The sequence below is a fragment of the Anolis sagrei genome, chromosome 5 (assembly GCF_037176765.1).
Source record: "Anolis sagrei isolate rAnoSag1 chromosome 5, rAnoSag1.mat, whole genome shotgun sequence".
Taxonomy (NCBI): Eukaryota; Metazoa; Chordata; class Lepidosauria; order Squamata; family Dactyloidae; genus Anolis; species Anolis sagrei.
This window is the reverse complement of record NC_090025.1, coordinates 20,872,294-20,888,494: the sequence shown is the minus strand read 5'-3', so window position 1 is coordinate 20,888,494 and position 16,201 is coordinate 20,872,294. Positions and strand designations below refer to the sequence as shown.

At 41.7% G+C, this 16,201-nt stretch overlaps 1 protein-coding gene across 1 annotated transcript in view; it reads left to right on the top strand.

Annotated features, from left to right (window-relative positions):
- Window positions 1-694: 694 nt before the first annotated feature.
- SNCA (synuclein alpha) overlaps window positions 695-16,201 on the top strand; it is a 79,036-nt gene continuing 63,529 nt past the window's right edge. The window contains exons 1-2 of the mRNA XM_060779243.2: window positions 695-1,083; window positions 9,559-9,704. Of these exons, the coding sequence (XP_060635226.2) occupies window positions 9,584-9,704 (121 nt within the window). The 5' untranslated portion in view covers window positions 695-1,083; window positions 9,559-9,583. The remainder of the gene's footprint in view (window positions 1,084-9,558; window positions 9,705-16,201) is intronic.

Here is a 16,201-nt window from a genome sequence, read left to right as displayed (position 1 = left end):
CCTTGATTCCAAAACATTGTGCCATAGCAGCTAACATGATGCCAAACTGAATTAATTATATAATATAGATGCACCCTGGAACCAAACCCCTGAAGAATGTTTGTTGTTCATTTGTTCAGTCGTCTCCGACTTCGTGACCTCATAGATGAGCCCACGCCAGAGCTCCCTGTCGGCTGTCACCACCCCCAGCTCCTTCAAGGTCAGTCCAGTCACTTCAAGGATGCCATCCATCCATTTTGCCCTTGGTCGGCCCGTCTTCCTTTTGCCTTCCACTTTCCCCAGCATAATTGTCTTCTCTAGGCTTTGCTGAAGAATGTATTTACTATGTAATAAGACATGCTTCTTATATAACATGTCTATCCCTTTAAACTACTGCTTCCTAAAATTTGGTTGTTTTGGGTGTGTTGAGCCTCAGCTCCCAGAATTCCTGACGTCCAAAGCAGCTGAGGCTTCTGGAAGCTGAAGTCTCAAAAACCTGCAGGACTAGAGTTTGCAGGAAGGCAGCGCAAACTGGAAGAAAAATTCCCCACTTGTTGCCCATCGGAGGAGGAAGAGTTTCTCCTTTCAGGAAAGCCTTCGAGGTGTATTTCGGAGGTGGAGGGGAGGGGAGAATAGGGGGGTTTCTTTACTACCGGGTGGAGCCAGCAAAAGATGGAGAGACCAGGGAGGAGGAGGAAGAGGAGGAGAGGAGGAAGGCGGCGTCCTGGCTCCGGCTTGGCTCCTGGGCGCGGCTTGCCTCCGCTACCTGACGAATGAGACAAGAGGCGGTGAAAAAAGGCGCAGGGGGAGGGGGAAAGAGGGAGAGAGAGGAAGAGAAGCAAGGGAAGGAACTGGCTGGTCTCCCTTCAAGCCCTGGCTGCCTTCCCTCTTTCCCACCCATTGCCCTGAAAGCGGAACCTGGGACCCATCTTTCCCCTCCTGGCCTTACTTCCCCTGGACCTGGGTACCACTCTTGCCTGCATCCCTGCATCCTTCAGCCGGGATGTACTAAGCCAAACATCGCCCTGCTCTCTTCTCCCTGCTCTTAATCACACTTCGAAAGAGTCCCGAGGCGAAAGGAGTCACATTTCATTGGCAAGGAAGGTAAGTAAACTGGTTGAATTGAGACTGGGTTCTTTTATTTCTCCCCTTTGGGGAGAGAAACAGAGAAGGGTTGTGGAGGGATGGCTTTTGCCAGTCTTGGGTGCACTTACAGGCGAGTAAATTCCACCGAGCAGGAAAACAGCTTGCTTTTGGTAGATCTAGGGATGCGTCTACATCCCTACAATTCAGTTTCAAAACACTTAGATTGTCATTACATAGTGGTATGGAATCATAGGATTTGTAGCCTGGTGTCCTGTCTGGTACATCTAGTAGCATCTACAGTCAAGAGTAAATGTATAGTCAAAGGCTTTCATGGCCAGAATCACTGTGCTGTTGTGAGTTTTCTGGGCTATATGGACATGTTCCAGAAGCATTCTCTCCTGATGTTTCGCCTGCATCTATGGCAGGAATCCTCAGATGTTGTGAGGCAGAACTCACAACCTCTGAGGATACCTGCAATATATGTAGGTGAAACATCAGGAGAGAATGCTTCTGGAGCATGGCCATACAGTCCAAAAAACTCACAATAACCCAGAGTGAATGTAGTTTGACAGCACTTTTAACTGCCAGGGCTCTATGGTATGAAATCCTTGGAGTTGTAGTTTGGAGGTACTAGCACTGTTTGGCTTGTTGTAAAACTACAACAAGCATTAATTCATGAGCCATGGCTATTAAAATAGTGTCACACACCACCATTCTACAGTGTCCAGATGGACAATAAGAAAGGTATCCTCGTGGCAATGCCAATTTGCATGTCTTACTCAAGAATAGAGCTTGGTTTAGTGTGGAATTATCTCGTGTGCAAGATTACAGGCAAGCATAGCAATCTTGTGACATAGGCTGCCTTCTGAAGTAAGTCCTGTTGGAAGTAGCAGGATTTATTTTGTATTGTCAAAGGCTTTCATGACCAGAATCACTGGATTGCTGTGAGTTTTCCAGGCTGTACGGCCATGTTCCAGAAGCATTCTCTCCTGACATTTCACCTGCCTCTATGGCAGGCATCCTCAGAGGTTGTGAGATCTGTAGTGTCGAAGGCTTTCATGGCTGGAATCACTAGGTTCTTGTGGGTTTTTTCGGGCTATATGTGAGATCTGTTGTAAACTAGGAAAGTAGAGTTACCTCTTCAGGAATCTACCATACTCTCCTTCTTCCCCATCCATTGCCATGAAAGCGGGAGCTGGGACCCATCTGTTGAAATTGTCCACATGCTTGTGGATTTCAGTGGCTTCTCTGTGTAGCTTGACATGACAGTTGTGAGAGTGGTCCAGCATTTCTGTGTTCTCAAATAATATGTATGCTGTGTCCAGGTTGGTTCATCAAGTACTCTACTATGGCTGACTTCTCTGTTTGAATTAGTCTGCAGTGCCTTTCATGTTCCTTGAATTGTGTTGTATTTACCGTTATTTTAAGAAAATGACTATGAGACTTTGGATACCTGTGGAGCATCTTCCAAATGTTGCAAGTATGTATGTGTGAACAGGTGTCTAGCCCTGAACACCTGTTTTTCAAGACCTCTGTATCTGTATACATCTTTATAGATCTTTTGACTACTGTCAAAAATCAAAATATGCATGTGGTTGAGTTCTTTTCCCCCTCGAGGGGCTGTGGTTGATTTGCATCACTTTGCTGGACTTCTAGGACCAGTGAGGAATGTTGTAGTATCCATTCAAAATGGACCTGAACTGTTTTGCTATTGGGAGTAACACATCCATTTCAGTGAATGGGCTACATCTCTATCTGTATCCTAATGAGGACAGAATTCTCTGTCTTCCCCACAATGGCAAACCAAACGATCCAGTAAACACCTCCAGAGCCTCGCCCTGACTCCTCAGGAATTCAGTGGCATTGCTCCTAGCAGGGTTTGCTGCTAAAATTCCCTTGGGGAGATGGAAATAACAAACATAGAACAGTGGCATTTAAGAACACTAACAAGTCTCTGGGGCAACTGTAAGCATAGTTATTGGACTGTAATTCCCAGCAGCCCCAAGCAATATTGCCAGGAGTGAGGAAGGATGGTGTTGTGGTGCTTTAAGATAACAGGTCTTTTGGGTGTTTTGGATATGGTACAAATGCAACCTGATTTCCAAGCCATGAAATATTGAGTTATGTTCTATCTGTTTATAATTTACCTAGAACCAGAACTCTATTAATACCCCCCACATCCAGACTAATGGTGCTTGTTGCCTTGTAGTAGTGTTCAAAGAGCTAGCCATGCTAGTATGTTTTGCTTCATTAGACTTTTTGGTTATATATGAACATGAAAAGGCATAAAATAATCCAAAAAGAGGCTAAAAAAAGAAATTTTAACATAAGATATCATGCACACAGTCTGTTTCACTTATGCATTGCTTTCTGTAAGAACACAGTCATCCAAGACTCTATGGAATCTGTAGGTGGGCAATTGGATATCTTTTCTGAGATGTGTGAGGATATTTTGGCTCTTTTCACAGGAGTAAGGAACATTCATACAGATCTTACTACAGTATAGTCTTGCTTATCCAACCTCCACTCATCCAACATTCTGTATTATCCAACGCAGTCTGCCTCCTGTCTGGATCTACAGCTGTTTCAATATATTGTGACGTTTTGGTGCTAAATTCATAAATACAGTAATTACTACATAAAGTTACCATGTATTGAACTGCTTTTTAAATCAAATTGTTGTAAAATATTATGTTTTGGTGCTTAATTTGTAAAATCATAATGTAATTTGACATTGAATAGGCTTTTCCTTAATCCCTCCTTATTATCCAACCTTTTTGCTTATCCAACGTGCTGCCGGCCGATTTATGTTGGATAAGCAAGACTACTGTACTTTTTTACTTGACTAAATAGGCTAAATATGGCCTAGAAATACTATCTTCATTATTGAAAGGGGATTAAAAAAAACTCCCCTACCCACACACACACAGAGAAATCAAATTAAAGTGAAATGTTTCTGTTTCAAATTGTACCATTGCGAATAACAGGAAATCAAGTGCATGACATCTTGTGCAGAGACGTGCTCTCCTTCTCTGACTGCAAATAGTTCCATAATTGGTATTTGAACACTTTCAGTATAGGAGGACTTGTCTTTAAAAATACAACGAAGAGATGCTGTCCCAGATGTTAGTGGCTCCTCCCTGTAAAGCAGGCACAGGCAAACTTTTCAGAAAGGGGATTGCATCCCAGACAAAACGGAGTCAGAAAGGGGGAGGCAGACCAAGGATTGGTGTGGGTGGTGCAGGGGTGATTGGCCATGGGGGGAGTGGGGAGGTTTTTATATGCAGCTGCATGGGGCTCTCGGGAGAGCCTTGCACAGCTGTGTGACCTGCAGGGCACTCCTTGTGGCAGAATGACACAGGGACCCACTGTGTTCTCCTGCCAATAAGGGAAGGCACACAGCTGCTGAGAGCCTTCCACAGGGCTCTCAGCAGCTGCATATCTGCCTCGCCCATGCTTTAGGCATAAGGGTGCAGAGGGCCACCACATCCTTATGCTGAGATGTTAGGGAAAAAGGAAGGCCAGAGGAAAGCGCCCATGGGGCTACATCCATCCCACGGGCCTTGCTTTGCCAATACCTGATGTAAAGGGTGCTGTGAACACACAGTACTCTCATGGGCCAGAAACCAGTTAGTTTTCCGAGCATCATGCGCCGCCACCACAGAAGCCCTGCTGAAACCAGATGTCCCCTCTTCTCAGAAAGTTTCACTAGTGGTATCTGGAAGGATCATGTGATACTACATGATCATGTGACACCCCCAAGACCCAGTAGGAAGTGGTTACAGAGTGTCATGATGCAAATGATCACAGAGGGATCATAGAATCATAGAGTTGGAAGAGACCTCATGGGCCATCCAGTCCAACCCCCTGCCAAGATGCAGGAAAATCACATTCAAAGGACCCTTGACATATGGCCATCCAGCATCTGCTTAAAAGCCTCCAAAGAAGGAGCCCCCACCACACTCCACGGCAGAGAGTTCCAGTGCTGAACAGCTCTCACAGTTAGGAAGTAATGTTCAGATGGGATCTCCTAATGTTCAGATAGAATCTCCTGTATTTTGAAGCCATTGTTCCACATCCTAGTCTCCAGGGTAGCTGAAAATAGGCTTGCTCCCTCCTCCTTATGGCTTCCCCCCACATATTTATACATGGCCATCATGGATCCTCTCAGTCTTCTCTTCTGCAGGCTAAACATGACCAATGCTGCGTTCATCTGTGCAGAAAGAGAAATGACCAGCCCTTTGGACCATTTCAGTGCATTTGGGTAATAAGCCTCTCTTCCTATTGGTCCACATGGTCATGGAGAGTCATCCCCTCAGAATGTCCCACTTGCAGCTGAGACGTCCAGTGAAGGCAGTACGTCTGTTTGGAGTGGGACTTCTAGGATGATGCACTTGAAAAGGGGCAGGAATTAGGAATTTAATGGGCAGTACTATCTTTGGCAGCTTGATGTTAATGCCACAAACTCCCTTGTAAATACCATTTGATATTTCTCCCTTCTTAAAGAATGCTGGAAGTCTGTTTTTTCATCACTTCCTGGTGTGTTAAATGATAATTCACACTCCTATTTTCAAAATATTACTCACTTAATCATGGTTCAGAAGGGTTTGCTGTACAGCAGCCAAAGTAGGAATATGAGCTTCTGCTCTTTCATCTATTTTAATGTGGCAGAATTAGAGCTCTGATGTATTTATTAGCTTAATTATTTAATTTGACTAAAAGACAAATTGACCACAAAGTGGTATCTGCTTAAAATGGGTGGGCATAATGCTGTTGGGTTGCATTTTCCATCATCCCTTCCCAACAGAGCCAATTGTCAAAGAGAGCACCAACATGGTTACTAGTTTGAACATCTGATGATAACTCTGGAAATGAAGGCCCAGTTCCCTGCTTAGCCATAGAAATCCATTAGATGACCTTATTTAAGTTGCACACTTTCAGCCCAGAAAATCCTACGATAAATTCAACTTAGTGTTATGGCACTTGCTTGGATTAAGCTGCATGATTGAAACTGTAACCACAGTTACTGGAGTCATCTTAAAATATTTTGGTACTTGAGGCAAAGATGCCCATCATTCATTCAAAAGTTGATTGACTATCCACTGGATATTCTTTTGACTTCAGTAATTGCACTGCTTTGCCCTGAGAGGCTAGGTTCATTTAGCTCTGTTCTCCAGCAGCTCCCACCACCCAAAGCAGCTGCCTTTCCCTAATAGTAGGGCTGGGTCTGATAGTTACTTAAAGCAAGAAACATTGTGGAAATCAATAGAATTAGCAGCTTAGTATCACTGATTGGGTGCACTGCTGATGCATCATCTGAATGCCACTCAGACCTGATGAATTGCAGTAGTTCTTTCCTCGGCATTCAAGACAGGCTTTTTTCCTGGTTCCCTTATGGCTGACAGCTACCTACTCACCCCAAAAAGAAATCATAGTGCAAGATTCAAAATGGAAGTACAGAATGAAAATGCATTCTCAAAAGAACTGAATAAACCAGGTGGAATAATTGCTCACGTGTGCTTTGCACTGTAACAGAATTGTAAATGGTAGTTAAATTGACAGCTGTTTGAGGGGTCTTGAACTGAAAAATCAATTTTACTAAGTGGTGAATAAGATTAAAGATGTAAGGAGATATGCTCAAAAGGAATCAACTGATGGAAAATAATGTCTTACTACAAAAAGACAGAAGTATATCATTCTGTGTCTTGTCACTGGATAAACTGATAGATTGCTGACCTTAAAGTATTGATAAATATTGTAACTGAAGAAAGAGCTATAGCCCCTTTATCACACTGGAGATTTAACATGGGCAGCCCCATTCTTCTGGTGTGACCAGAATGCTGGGAAATGCAGGTTGGGAAGGTGAGGACCTCTGTAGCAGAATAGTAAAAAAGCCCCACCCTAAACTACATTTCCCAGGATTCTGCTTGCATCAGAAGAATGGGGTTGCCCTTGTAAAGGCCCCAATGTGATGATGCAATGACACGTTCTTTCAGATGATGCACATAATAAAACTCATGAAGTTAATAGGGTCCTTGTAAAGTGTGTGTGTGTGTGGGGGGGGGTGATTTTAAGGCACATGATTGAAAGGTCGCAGGTTCAATTCCGGGGAGCGGCGTGAGCTTCCGCTGTCAGCCCTAGCTTCTGCCAACCTAGCAGTTCGAAAACATGCAAATGTGAGTAGATCAATAGGTACCGCTCCGACGGGAAGGTAACGGCACTCCATGCAGTCATGCCAGCCACATGACCTTGGAAGTGTCTATGGACAATGCTGACAATGCTGGCTCTTTGGCTTAGAAATGGAGATGAGCACCACACCCCAGAGTCAGACATGACTGGACTTAATGTCAGGGGACAACCTTTACCTTTACCTTTACACAACAAAGTGTATCTAATTTGGGAGTTCAAATCCTTGCTTAGGCTAAATTTGGTCTAGTTGTTATATTTTAGCCTAATTTACTTCCTGGGTCTGTTCCTTGAAGGTACAATACAATATCAGAGATACAAAGATGCAATGATTACACAAGTAGTCAGGGATTTATTTCAACAGCCATATAACCATATACTGCAAGGAGAGTCCAGAAATGGAAGCACTTGTTTGGATCTATGTATGTGCATGTGCAATATATGTTTATCAGCTCTGAGTGTGTATACATACGCACTCAGAGCTGCTGAACATATATTGTTGCTAGAGAAATCTCTTTTATTAAATCTGTGCACCATTCCTCATAATCAGAACATCCTGATACTTGAACTCTGCAAGCCCAATTTCCATTCTGACACTGTGTGAGAACAGATATATGCCTCTGTTTGCATTGCATGAAATGGCTGTATCAAACATCCCTTCTTGTTGAAACACAAAAGAGGGTATGTGTGTATATGCATTATAGAAATTGGTGGACATTCTCCTGTAAGGCCATGTTCTAGAGGCATTTCTCCTGACGTTTGACCTGCATCTATGGCAAGCATCCTCAGAGGTAGTGAGGTCTGTTGGACCTAGGAAAAGGGGTTTATATATTTGTGGAATGACCAGGGTGAGAAAAAGGACTCTTGTCAGCTAGAGCTAGGTGTGAATGTTTCAACTGGCCACCTTGATTAGCATTTGATTGCCTGGCAGTGCCTGGAGCAATCTTTTGTTGAGAAGTGATTAGATGTCCTTGTTTATTTCATCTCTGTTGTTGTGCTGTTCTAATTTTAGAGTTTTTAATACATGGCCATATAGCCCGAAAAAACCTACAACAACCCAGTGATTCCGGCCATGAAAGCCTTCGACAATACATTCTCCTGTAAATTCAAGTACTTGGCTCACCTGCTGGAAATAAACAAGCTGCTTTACAGAACAGTACAACCTCATTTTATGTGATCACTTATAGAGCATCCATCCAGGTTCAGTAGTGAGCATGGGAGTAATTCTTCTCCATTAAGGCAGATCTTTATAACTACATTTCACTATGTCATTTGGGTATTTAAAAGAGCAGGAGAACTTATAAAAGCACACAGGGGGATAAAAAAATATTACTGAGCTTCACATTTTCTGCAGTAAATTTGGGACATCTAAAGATATTACTGAAAACATATAACCCATATATGTTCATGATTTATTTATTTAATTCACTTGTATCCTGCTTTTCTCACCCCAGGGGGGACTCAAAAAGGTTTCCAACATATTTATGGCAAAATTTAATGCCTCACTTATATAAAAAACTTAACATAGAGCAACCATAACATATAACTATCAATTAGATCATAAAAACACAACAACATTTAGACAATTTAAATTTGAAGTTAAAAACATATTAATATAAATATTAAAACCACATAATCCAGAAATCATGGTCCAAGGCTGTTCCAAATGTCAAATATCAATTCCACATAATCTTGGATCATTCCCTGCATTGCTTATTGCCCAAAACTTGGTCCCATAGCCAAGTTTTTCCTTTTTTTCTGAAGACCAGGAGGGAGGGTGCTGATTTCATTTCATTGGGGCGGGAGTTCCATAGTTGATGAGCCACCACTGAGAAGGCTGTGTCTCTTGTCCCCACCAGTTGCACCTTCAAGGAAAATGGGACCAAGAGCAGGGCCTCTTGGATGATCTTAACCTCTAAGATTGTTCATAGAGGGAGATACATTCAGACAGGTAAGCTGGGCTGGAACCATTTAGGGCTAGGTGTACTAAAGCCAGCACTTTGAATTGTGCTCAGAAGCAGACTGGCAGATTGATTTCTGATTGTCATATAATATATAGATTTTTAAATGTTTTAAAACTTATTTTAATTTGGTTTCAAAAAATTAGTTGTGATACGGATCTAATATGTATACACTGGATATACACAAACTCAGTATAGAAGAGATAAATGACACATGGTCGTGCTCCCTGCTTCCTCCACATATGGATTATCTCTATGAATTTGACTATACCAATTCGTTGATCACTTGGAAGAAGAATGCATAGATAACTGTTGTTTGTACTATTGTTTCTTTTTTTCTTTCCAGTGCATCATACAGTCATTCTTTGGCCATGGATGTGTTCATGAAAGGATTTAATAAAGCCAAAGATGGAGTTGTGGCAGCAGCAGAGAAAACTAAGCAAGGCGTTGCAGAAGCAGCAGGGAAGACGAAAGAAGGTGTCCTCTATGTGGGTAGGTGAGCAAGAAACTCTAAACAAAGCTTGCTATTTGTCATCTTTAGAAAACAAGACAGGGGAGATATATGGCTCTCCAAATCATCTCCATTCCATCCTATCCAATGGTGAGGGATGTTGGAAGTTGTTCATTAGGCTTGTGCATTGATTCAGAGTGATTGGTTCCCTTTGGCCAATTCGTCTTGGTCAGATGGCCATAACGGTAAGGGCTCAGCCATTACATTTTGGCCCATAATGGGACCACGTGGCAGCCAATCACAACTCCTCCACCCCTTTCCGGCACCATGCAGTGCTGAGAGTCTACCTTGTACTGCTTGCATGGGATTTCCCTGTGAGCCCTGCATGTTGGGCCAGTCAGAATAGACTACTGTTGTGATGTGTCTTTCTTAATCCCATTGCTCAAACCCAGACTTCCTTGAAAGGAAGAAAGAAAAGGGTCTCAGGAAGGATGCTTCCTTAATCCTGTTCTTCAAACCCAAACCCCTTTGAAAGGAAGGGGTTCCAAAAGGGAGAACTCACTTGAATTATATATGTGGGTTCAAAAATTGATGGCAGTGAAGAGAGATGGCAGTGGATGGGTTATGTTGGTATAAACACGGAGCATTTATGATTGGGGAAATCAGTTGTGACATTCTAGAACAGTGATTCTCAACCTGTGGGTCCTCAGGTGTTTTGACCTACAACTCCCAAAAATCCCAGCCAGTTTACAAGTTGTTACGATTTCTGGGAGTTGAAGACCAAAACATCTGGGGACCCACAGGTTGAGAACCACTGCTGTAGAAGTTTTTAGACTGTATCTTCCATTATCTTTGAATACTGGGTTCTTAAGTCATTTTCAGAAGCTGAAGATTCTATAAAGCAAAGGTATAAGTAACTGAAGCAGTAAACAAGGGGAGACCTACCATGAAATTGAGTGAAGCAACTTTCTCAGGCAGTTACTAACTCTGAACTCACAGAACTTTCCACTTTAGAGAGCAGATATAGAAATTCTTAGCTAAACTGAGTGAATATGTAAGATGCTGTCTCAATGCCAGTGTTAAAGTACAATTTATCTGTCAGTCAAGTTGGCTATTTTATGTAAAAAGAAAGGAAATACTATAACAGGTAGCAAATAGTTTTGAGCTGGATGTGGCAGTGAGACAACAAGAGCACATCTCTTGCTGGGAAATCATTTTTATTGAGAGACTGATGTTTTTCTTTAACTGTATGATAAGGAGAACATGTATTTTTCTAAAGAAGGTGGCTGTTATTGTTATTGGCAGTTACTGGAAGATGACTGCTGTCATTTCTATGCTTAACAGCAGAAATTGAAGGAGCCTCCAGTGGCGCAGTAGGTTAAACCCTTGTACTGGCAGAACTGAAGACCGACAGGTCAGAGGTTCAAATCCAGGGAGAGCGCAGATGAGCTCCCTCTGTCTGCTCCAGCTCTCCATGTGGGGACATGAGAGAAGCCTCCCACAATGATGGTAAAACAATAAAACATCCGGGCATCCCTTGGGCAACATCCTTGCAGACGGCCAATTCTCTCATACCAGAAGCGACTTGCAGTTTCTCAAGTCGCTCCTGATATGACAAAAAAAGAAGAAGAAGAAGAAGAAATTGAAATATTTCTTTAAAGAAAATTTAACATATTACTTGGATCACCCAAATGATCAATAGTTGTTACTGTAATCCAGACAGGTGACTTACTGTATCACTTGTTACTAACCAGTGAGTTACTATTACAGTTACTATTATGCCATACAAAATGCTCTCTGATGTGATTGATTCTGATGTTGCAGGCTTGAACTAGAGAGAAAAATACAAACACAGCAACAAGTAGTGAATTATAACCATTGTCGCCACAGGATAAAAAGTATTTTAGTTCTAGTTCATTGCTGCAAAGGATAGCAACACTTAGCTATTTATTTATTTACTTACTTACTTCATTTTTACCCCACCTTTCTCTCCATGCAGGAGACTCAAGGTGGCTTATAAACTCCAGGAAAATTCAATGCCGCATGGACATAACAATAAAACACTATCAGAGTAGGTTGTTGTGAGTTTTCTGGGCTGTATGGCCATGTTCCAGAAGCATTCTCTCCTGATGTTTTGCCTGCATCTATGGCAGGCATCCTCAGAGGTTGTGAGGTCAGACTTCACAGCCTCTGAGGATGCCTGCCATAGATGCAAGTGAAACATCAGGAGAGAGTGCTTCTGGAACATGGCCATACAGCCCAGAAAACTCACAACAACCCAGTGATTTCGGCCATGAAAGCCTTCAGCAATACTATCAGAGTACTGTAATTCATTAGAAAAATGAATAACTTCCTAGCAACATTTATCCGTATTTTCCCCATCAGTTTTCTAGGCCATTGTGTTCTGTTTGGGACATAAATTTACCTTAACCAGTTCTTCCTTCTTTTTAAAAAAAGTTAAGTGTTATAGCACAACAGGATAGCAACTTAGGATTCCCCTCCATTACCCTAACACACTGGTGTCTTCACTGTTTTTGCTGCTTTTGGGCTCAAAGGGTGCAAGTGATGACAAGGAACAGCAAAGCCATGGGGTCTTTTCCAAGAGTGTGGTTCTCAGCAGACATCCAACAATGTGAACCATGAGCAATGACCCAATTTTTTTATTTGTTAAACTCAGACCATTGCCACATAGCTCAACATATCAGTACTCCATACAGGTGATTTTGCTGGAAATCTTAGCAACTTGTTGCTCTTGACTTTGAATTTTATCATGTATTTTGTACCTTCTGCAAAAGGGAGGATACTCAGATGTGTGATGGATGCATCCTTCAGATGCGTATATCAATATAAAACTACATAGCCTGCAATGTGTCTTCACATTGCAAGTCATGTTCTTATAATAGGTTGGAAATGGATTGAAATAGGCCAGATTTGGTTTTCAAAGACTGGCATGTTTTTTTTTTTAAAAAAAATCCTCAAAATCAAGAAGTATATCTTTACAAGCAATCAAAAAAATGGATCAAAGAGAACATTCTTTGATTGGAGTATCAACCGAATCTCTCATCAATCTGCATATCTTCTGCAGCAGGAGTACTGTGACGGTGTGACTGGCGCCACTTGTATGTAAATGTATAGTTGAATTGTTTGGTTATCTACAGCTGTCTATCAATGTTGTTTTGCATCGGTTGGCTTGCTTCCCCAGCTCAGTTGTTTGGCTCCACCCCTTCCTAGGGAGGAGGGCAGTGCTTTCATTTTCATTCTTACCACCAAAGCTCAACAGATGGACATGCGAAAGCCTTGGCTCAAAGCCCTTGGTCAAGTCATTTCTTACCCCCAATTCTCAGGTTTATACCCTTAAGATTCATACTTCATGCCCAGCTCATCTGGACGATGTTAAGAATCTTAAGCGGCTTTAAACCAGTCCTTTGGCATCAAGAGGAAGACTTTGTGCCTTCAATATAGGCCATTGGACTGGGGTTGTGGATGTTCCGACTTCATAGCCATTGAGAAAGAGGGAACTTGGAAGCTACTCAGCTGGAAAACTCCTTGGACCCAAGACTACCAGAAACTGTAATGTATATTTTCTTTACCCCTTTTGGAACATCAAGTTCAATGCCTTAGAAAGATAACTCTTTGTGAATAAAGCCTATTTTGAGTTATCTATAGTGTCTTGTTGATCCTCGAGAGTTCCAGTTTTCTAAAGGAAGGCAAGAAGCAATCCCCTGGGGAAAAGTTGCCACGTCCTTGTTTTTTCACTATAGATCCCCAGGCAGTGACGGCACAAGTACTCCTGGCTGTTCATTTTCCAATCCTTGAAACATGTTTGGGTTGCCAATATCAGAGCCTGAAATGTAGCATTTTAATATAAACTAGTTGAGTTACTCATCACCCAAGAAACCATTACTCATTAATGTTACTACAGTCCACGAAGGTAATTTGCTGAATCACTCGTGGGCAAAATACTACCATTATTATTACTATTGGGCTATTGAAAAATGCAGGAAAATATTCCTTGCTCCTCCAGCCCACGCAGCTGTCAATAAACATAATTCAAAGTGGATTAGCCTGTCTGGATTTCCATCTTCACAAGAACAACTTAGCAGACCATGCAGCTATCATGCACACTGCACACAGATGTTTTGGGTGGATGCACAGAAAACATCAGTTCAGTCCTATTTCCCCACAAAATTGTTCTAAAACTCATGCCTAATCCACGCATACAGAAAAGCATCTCCTCCTCTTCTAAATTCTCTCATACAGCTCAAGAAAATCCAGGCACACCCAATGCTGCCTTTTACTAATATCGCAATGTAGTTACCCCACCCCCTTGCATTCACAATGACTCCTTCTTTCTGGCAATAACAGCAGCTTCTTTCTTTTGAAAAGAATGGAGAAAAGCAAAAAAAAGGCATGCAGCATTTCAAACATTTTAAAAATTGTATTTTTAATGCATCTCATGTTTTCCATGTTCTCCTCCCCCTCCTTGCCTCCATTTCTTATTGCTGCCTCTGTTATTCATAACTTGCCCTACACCACCCCATATATCATCAGCCCTCTCCCCTCTCATTACTCAGATTGAATCAGAATGCAACCAGCAATTGGTAACAGGCAGAAACCCTATTATTGTATACTGAAGAGTAGTACATTACAGCTCTGGATGTAACAAGCCAAAAGGTAACACTGTTCGAGATCATTACTGCAAAAAGTAATTAGTTACTAGGGTAACTTTTTACTTTTATGCTTGGTCTATTATGTATAACAGTGTGTGATTAATTGCAACAGGGAATGATTGTATCTTATTTATTAATGTCACAAAATATCTTCATTATGATGTACAGTTGAGTATCCCTTGTCCAAAGTGATTGGGAGCAGAAATATTTTGGATTTCAGATTTTAAAATATATGCATGTACATAATAAGATATCTTGGAAATGGGACCCAAATCTATACTCAAAATTCTTCATACACACATGCCCTGGAGATAATTTTATACACAATAATTTTGTGCATGAAACAAAATTTTTGTACATTGAACCATTAGAAAGTGAAGATGTCACTAACTCAGTTACCTATTTGGACAGTTTTGGAACTTTTCAGTTTTTGGATTACCGATTAAAGAGATAATAGGACTATCTCTTTTTCATGTGCAAGAAATAATATTTCTTGCACATGAAAAAGAGATAGTCCTATATATTAACAGGCCTTCCTTCTATAATTAGAAGTCAGCCTATTGTTATTTGGCAGGGCAACTGAAAAAACCAATCCAGTCATATAACAACCTCATCCCAAAATAGTAGGGGGAGGAGGATCATCTTATCATTTCTGTCCCATGGAGCCCATGAAGTGATTCAGAACTGCTTCTGGTGGATTTCGTATTTAAGGTGTATAAAAACGGAGACTTGTGAAGCCAGGGAACAATCAACTCCACTGCTTTCCCTGGGCTGGAAACGGCTGGGTGGGATGGGAACTGTTGCATTTTAAGATGGGATGCAACCATGGGATTTTAAATTCTCTGTTTCCTTTGGAAATGGAAGACCACTGAATGTCACACTTACCATGTTACCACACCATGATTTTAAAGTGGGCAGCCCTGCATTTCTGCTGCCTGGTATTTGAATACCTGGGTGACTTTAGTCAAACTACACTCGACCTTGGAGGAAGGCAATGGCAAACCATGCCGAGAAATCCTTGGGGTCACCATAATGACTTGGAAGCATACCACAACTAAGTCCATACTTCCATTTTCAATTTCTGCCCATGGTTTCTAAGAGAATTGACCACAGAAAGGAAGCCAAAGTAAAAAAAAAGTGGGCTTAGTTCCCCCATAAGGATGTAGGGTACCATGTGTATTATCTGCCTAAAAGACACAATACATTTTTTATTTTTCCTTTGGCTAGAAAATAGATGTCCAGATTCTGTAGAAATCAAAAACTGCAAAAACAGCCAGAGGTACTGCCTGAGGTGCCAAGTCCTTGCTTTGCTCACCTATGTGTTAGATCATGGCCAAAGAGTGATTCCTTCTTGATGTGCATCTTTAAGATGATTGCATTGGGCTTCTAGTAGCATGAAGAACTGGGCCACTTAATATTTCTCTTCTGATGGAGAGATGGCATGATTCATAGCTGATGAGAGGGTAGCTTTTCCATAGATGATCTGTTTTAGAACATGCATTCGCTTTCCTATTCCTCCCCCCTTCCACCATCTGGCATGCAAGCCGAGCAGATCTAGAAAGCTACATAATTGATTTGCCTTGGGGGGAAATGCTTCGTTTCCCCTGCCATTAGCAAAGGGGTACATGGCCACAAAGTATGCCTCCTCCAGCTTCCCTGTAATGAGCAATGTGTGCTTTCGCTTTGCACTGGGAAAAGGCTGCACTCGGGATCCTCCTTTGGCTGGTGATTACAAGAATGCTTCTCTTTTTTTATCCTACTATAATAAGCTTATTTTTTTTCTTGGAATAAACTGAATTGCAACATTTAGAGCAGGAGAATATAGGTTTGAATTTTTGGTAGTGAGCAAAATGAAAAGCACTTGAGAA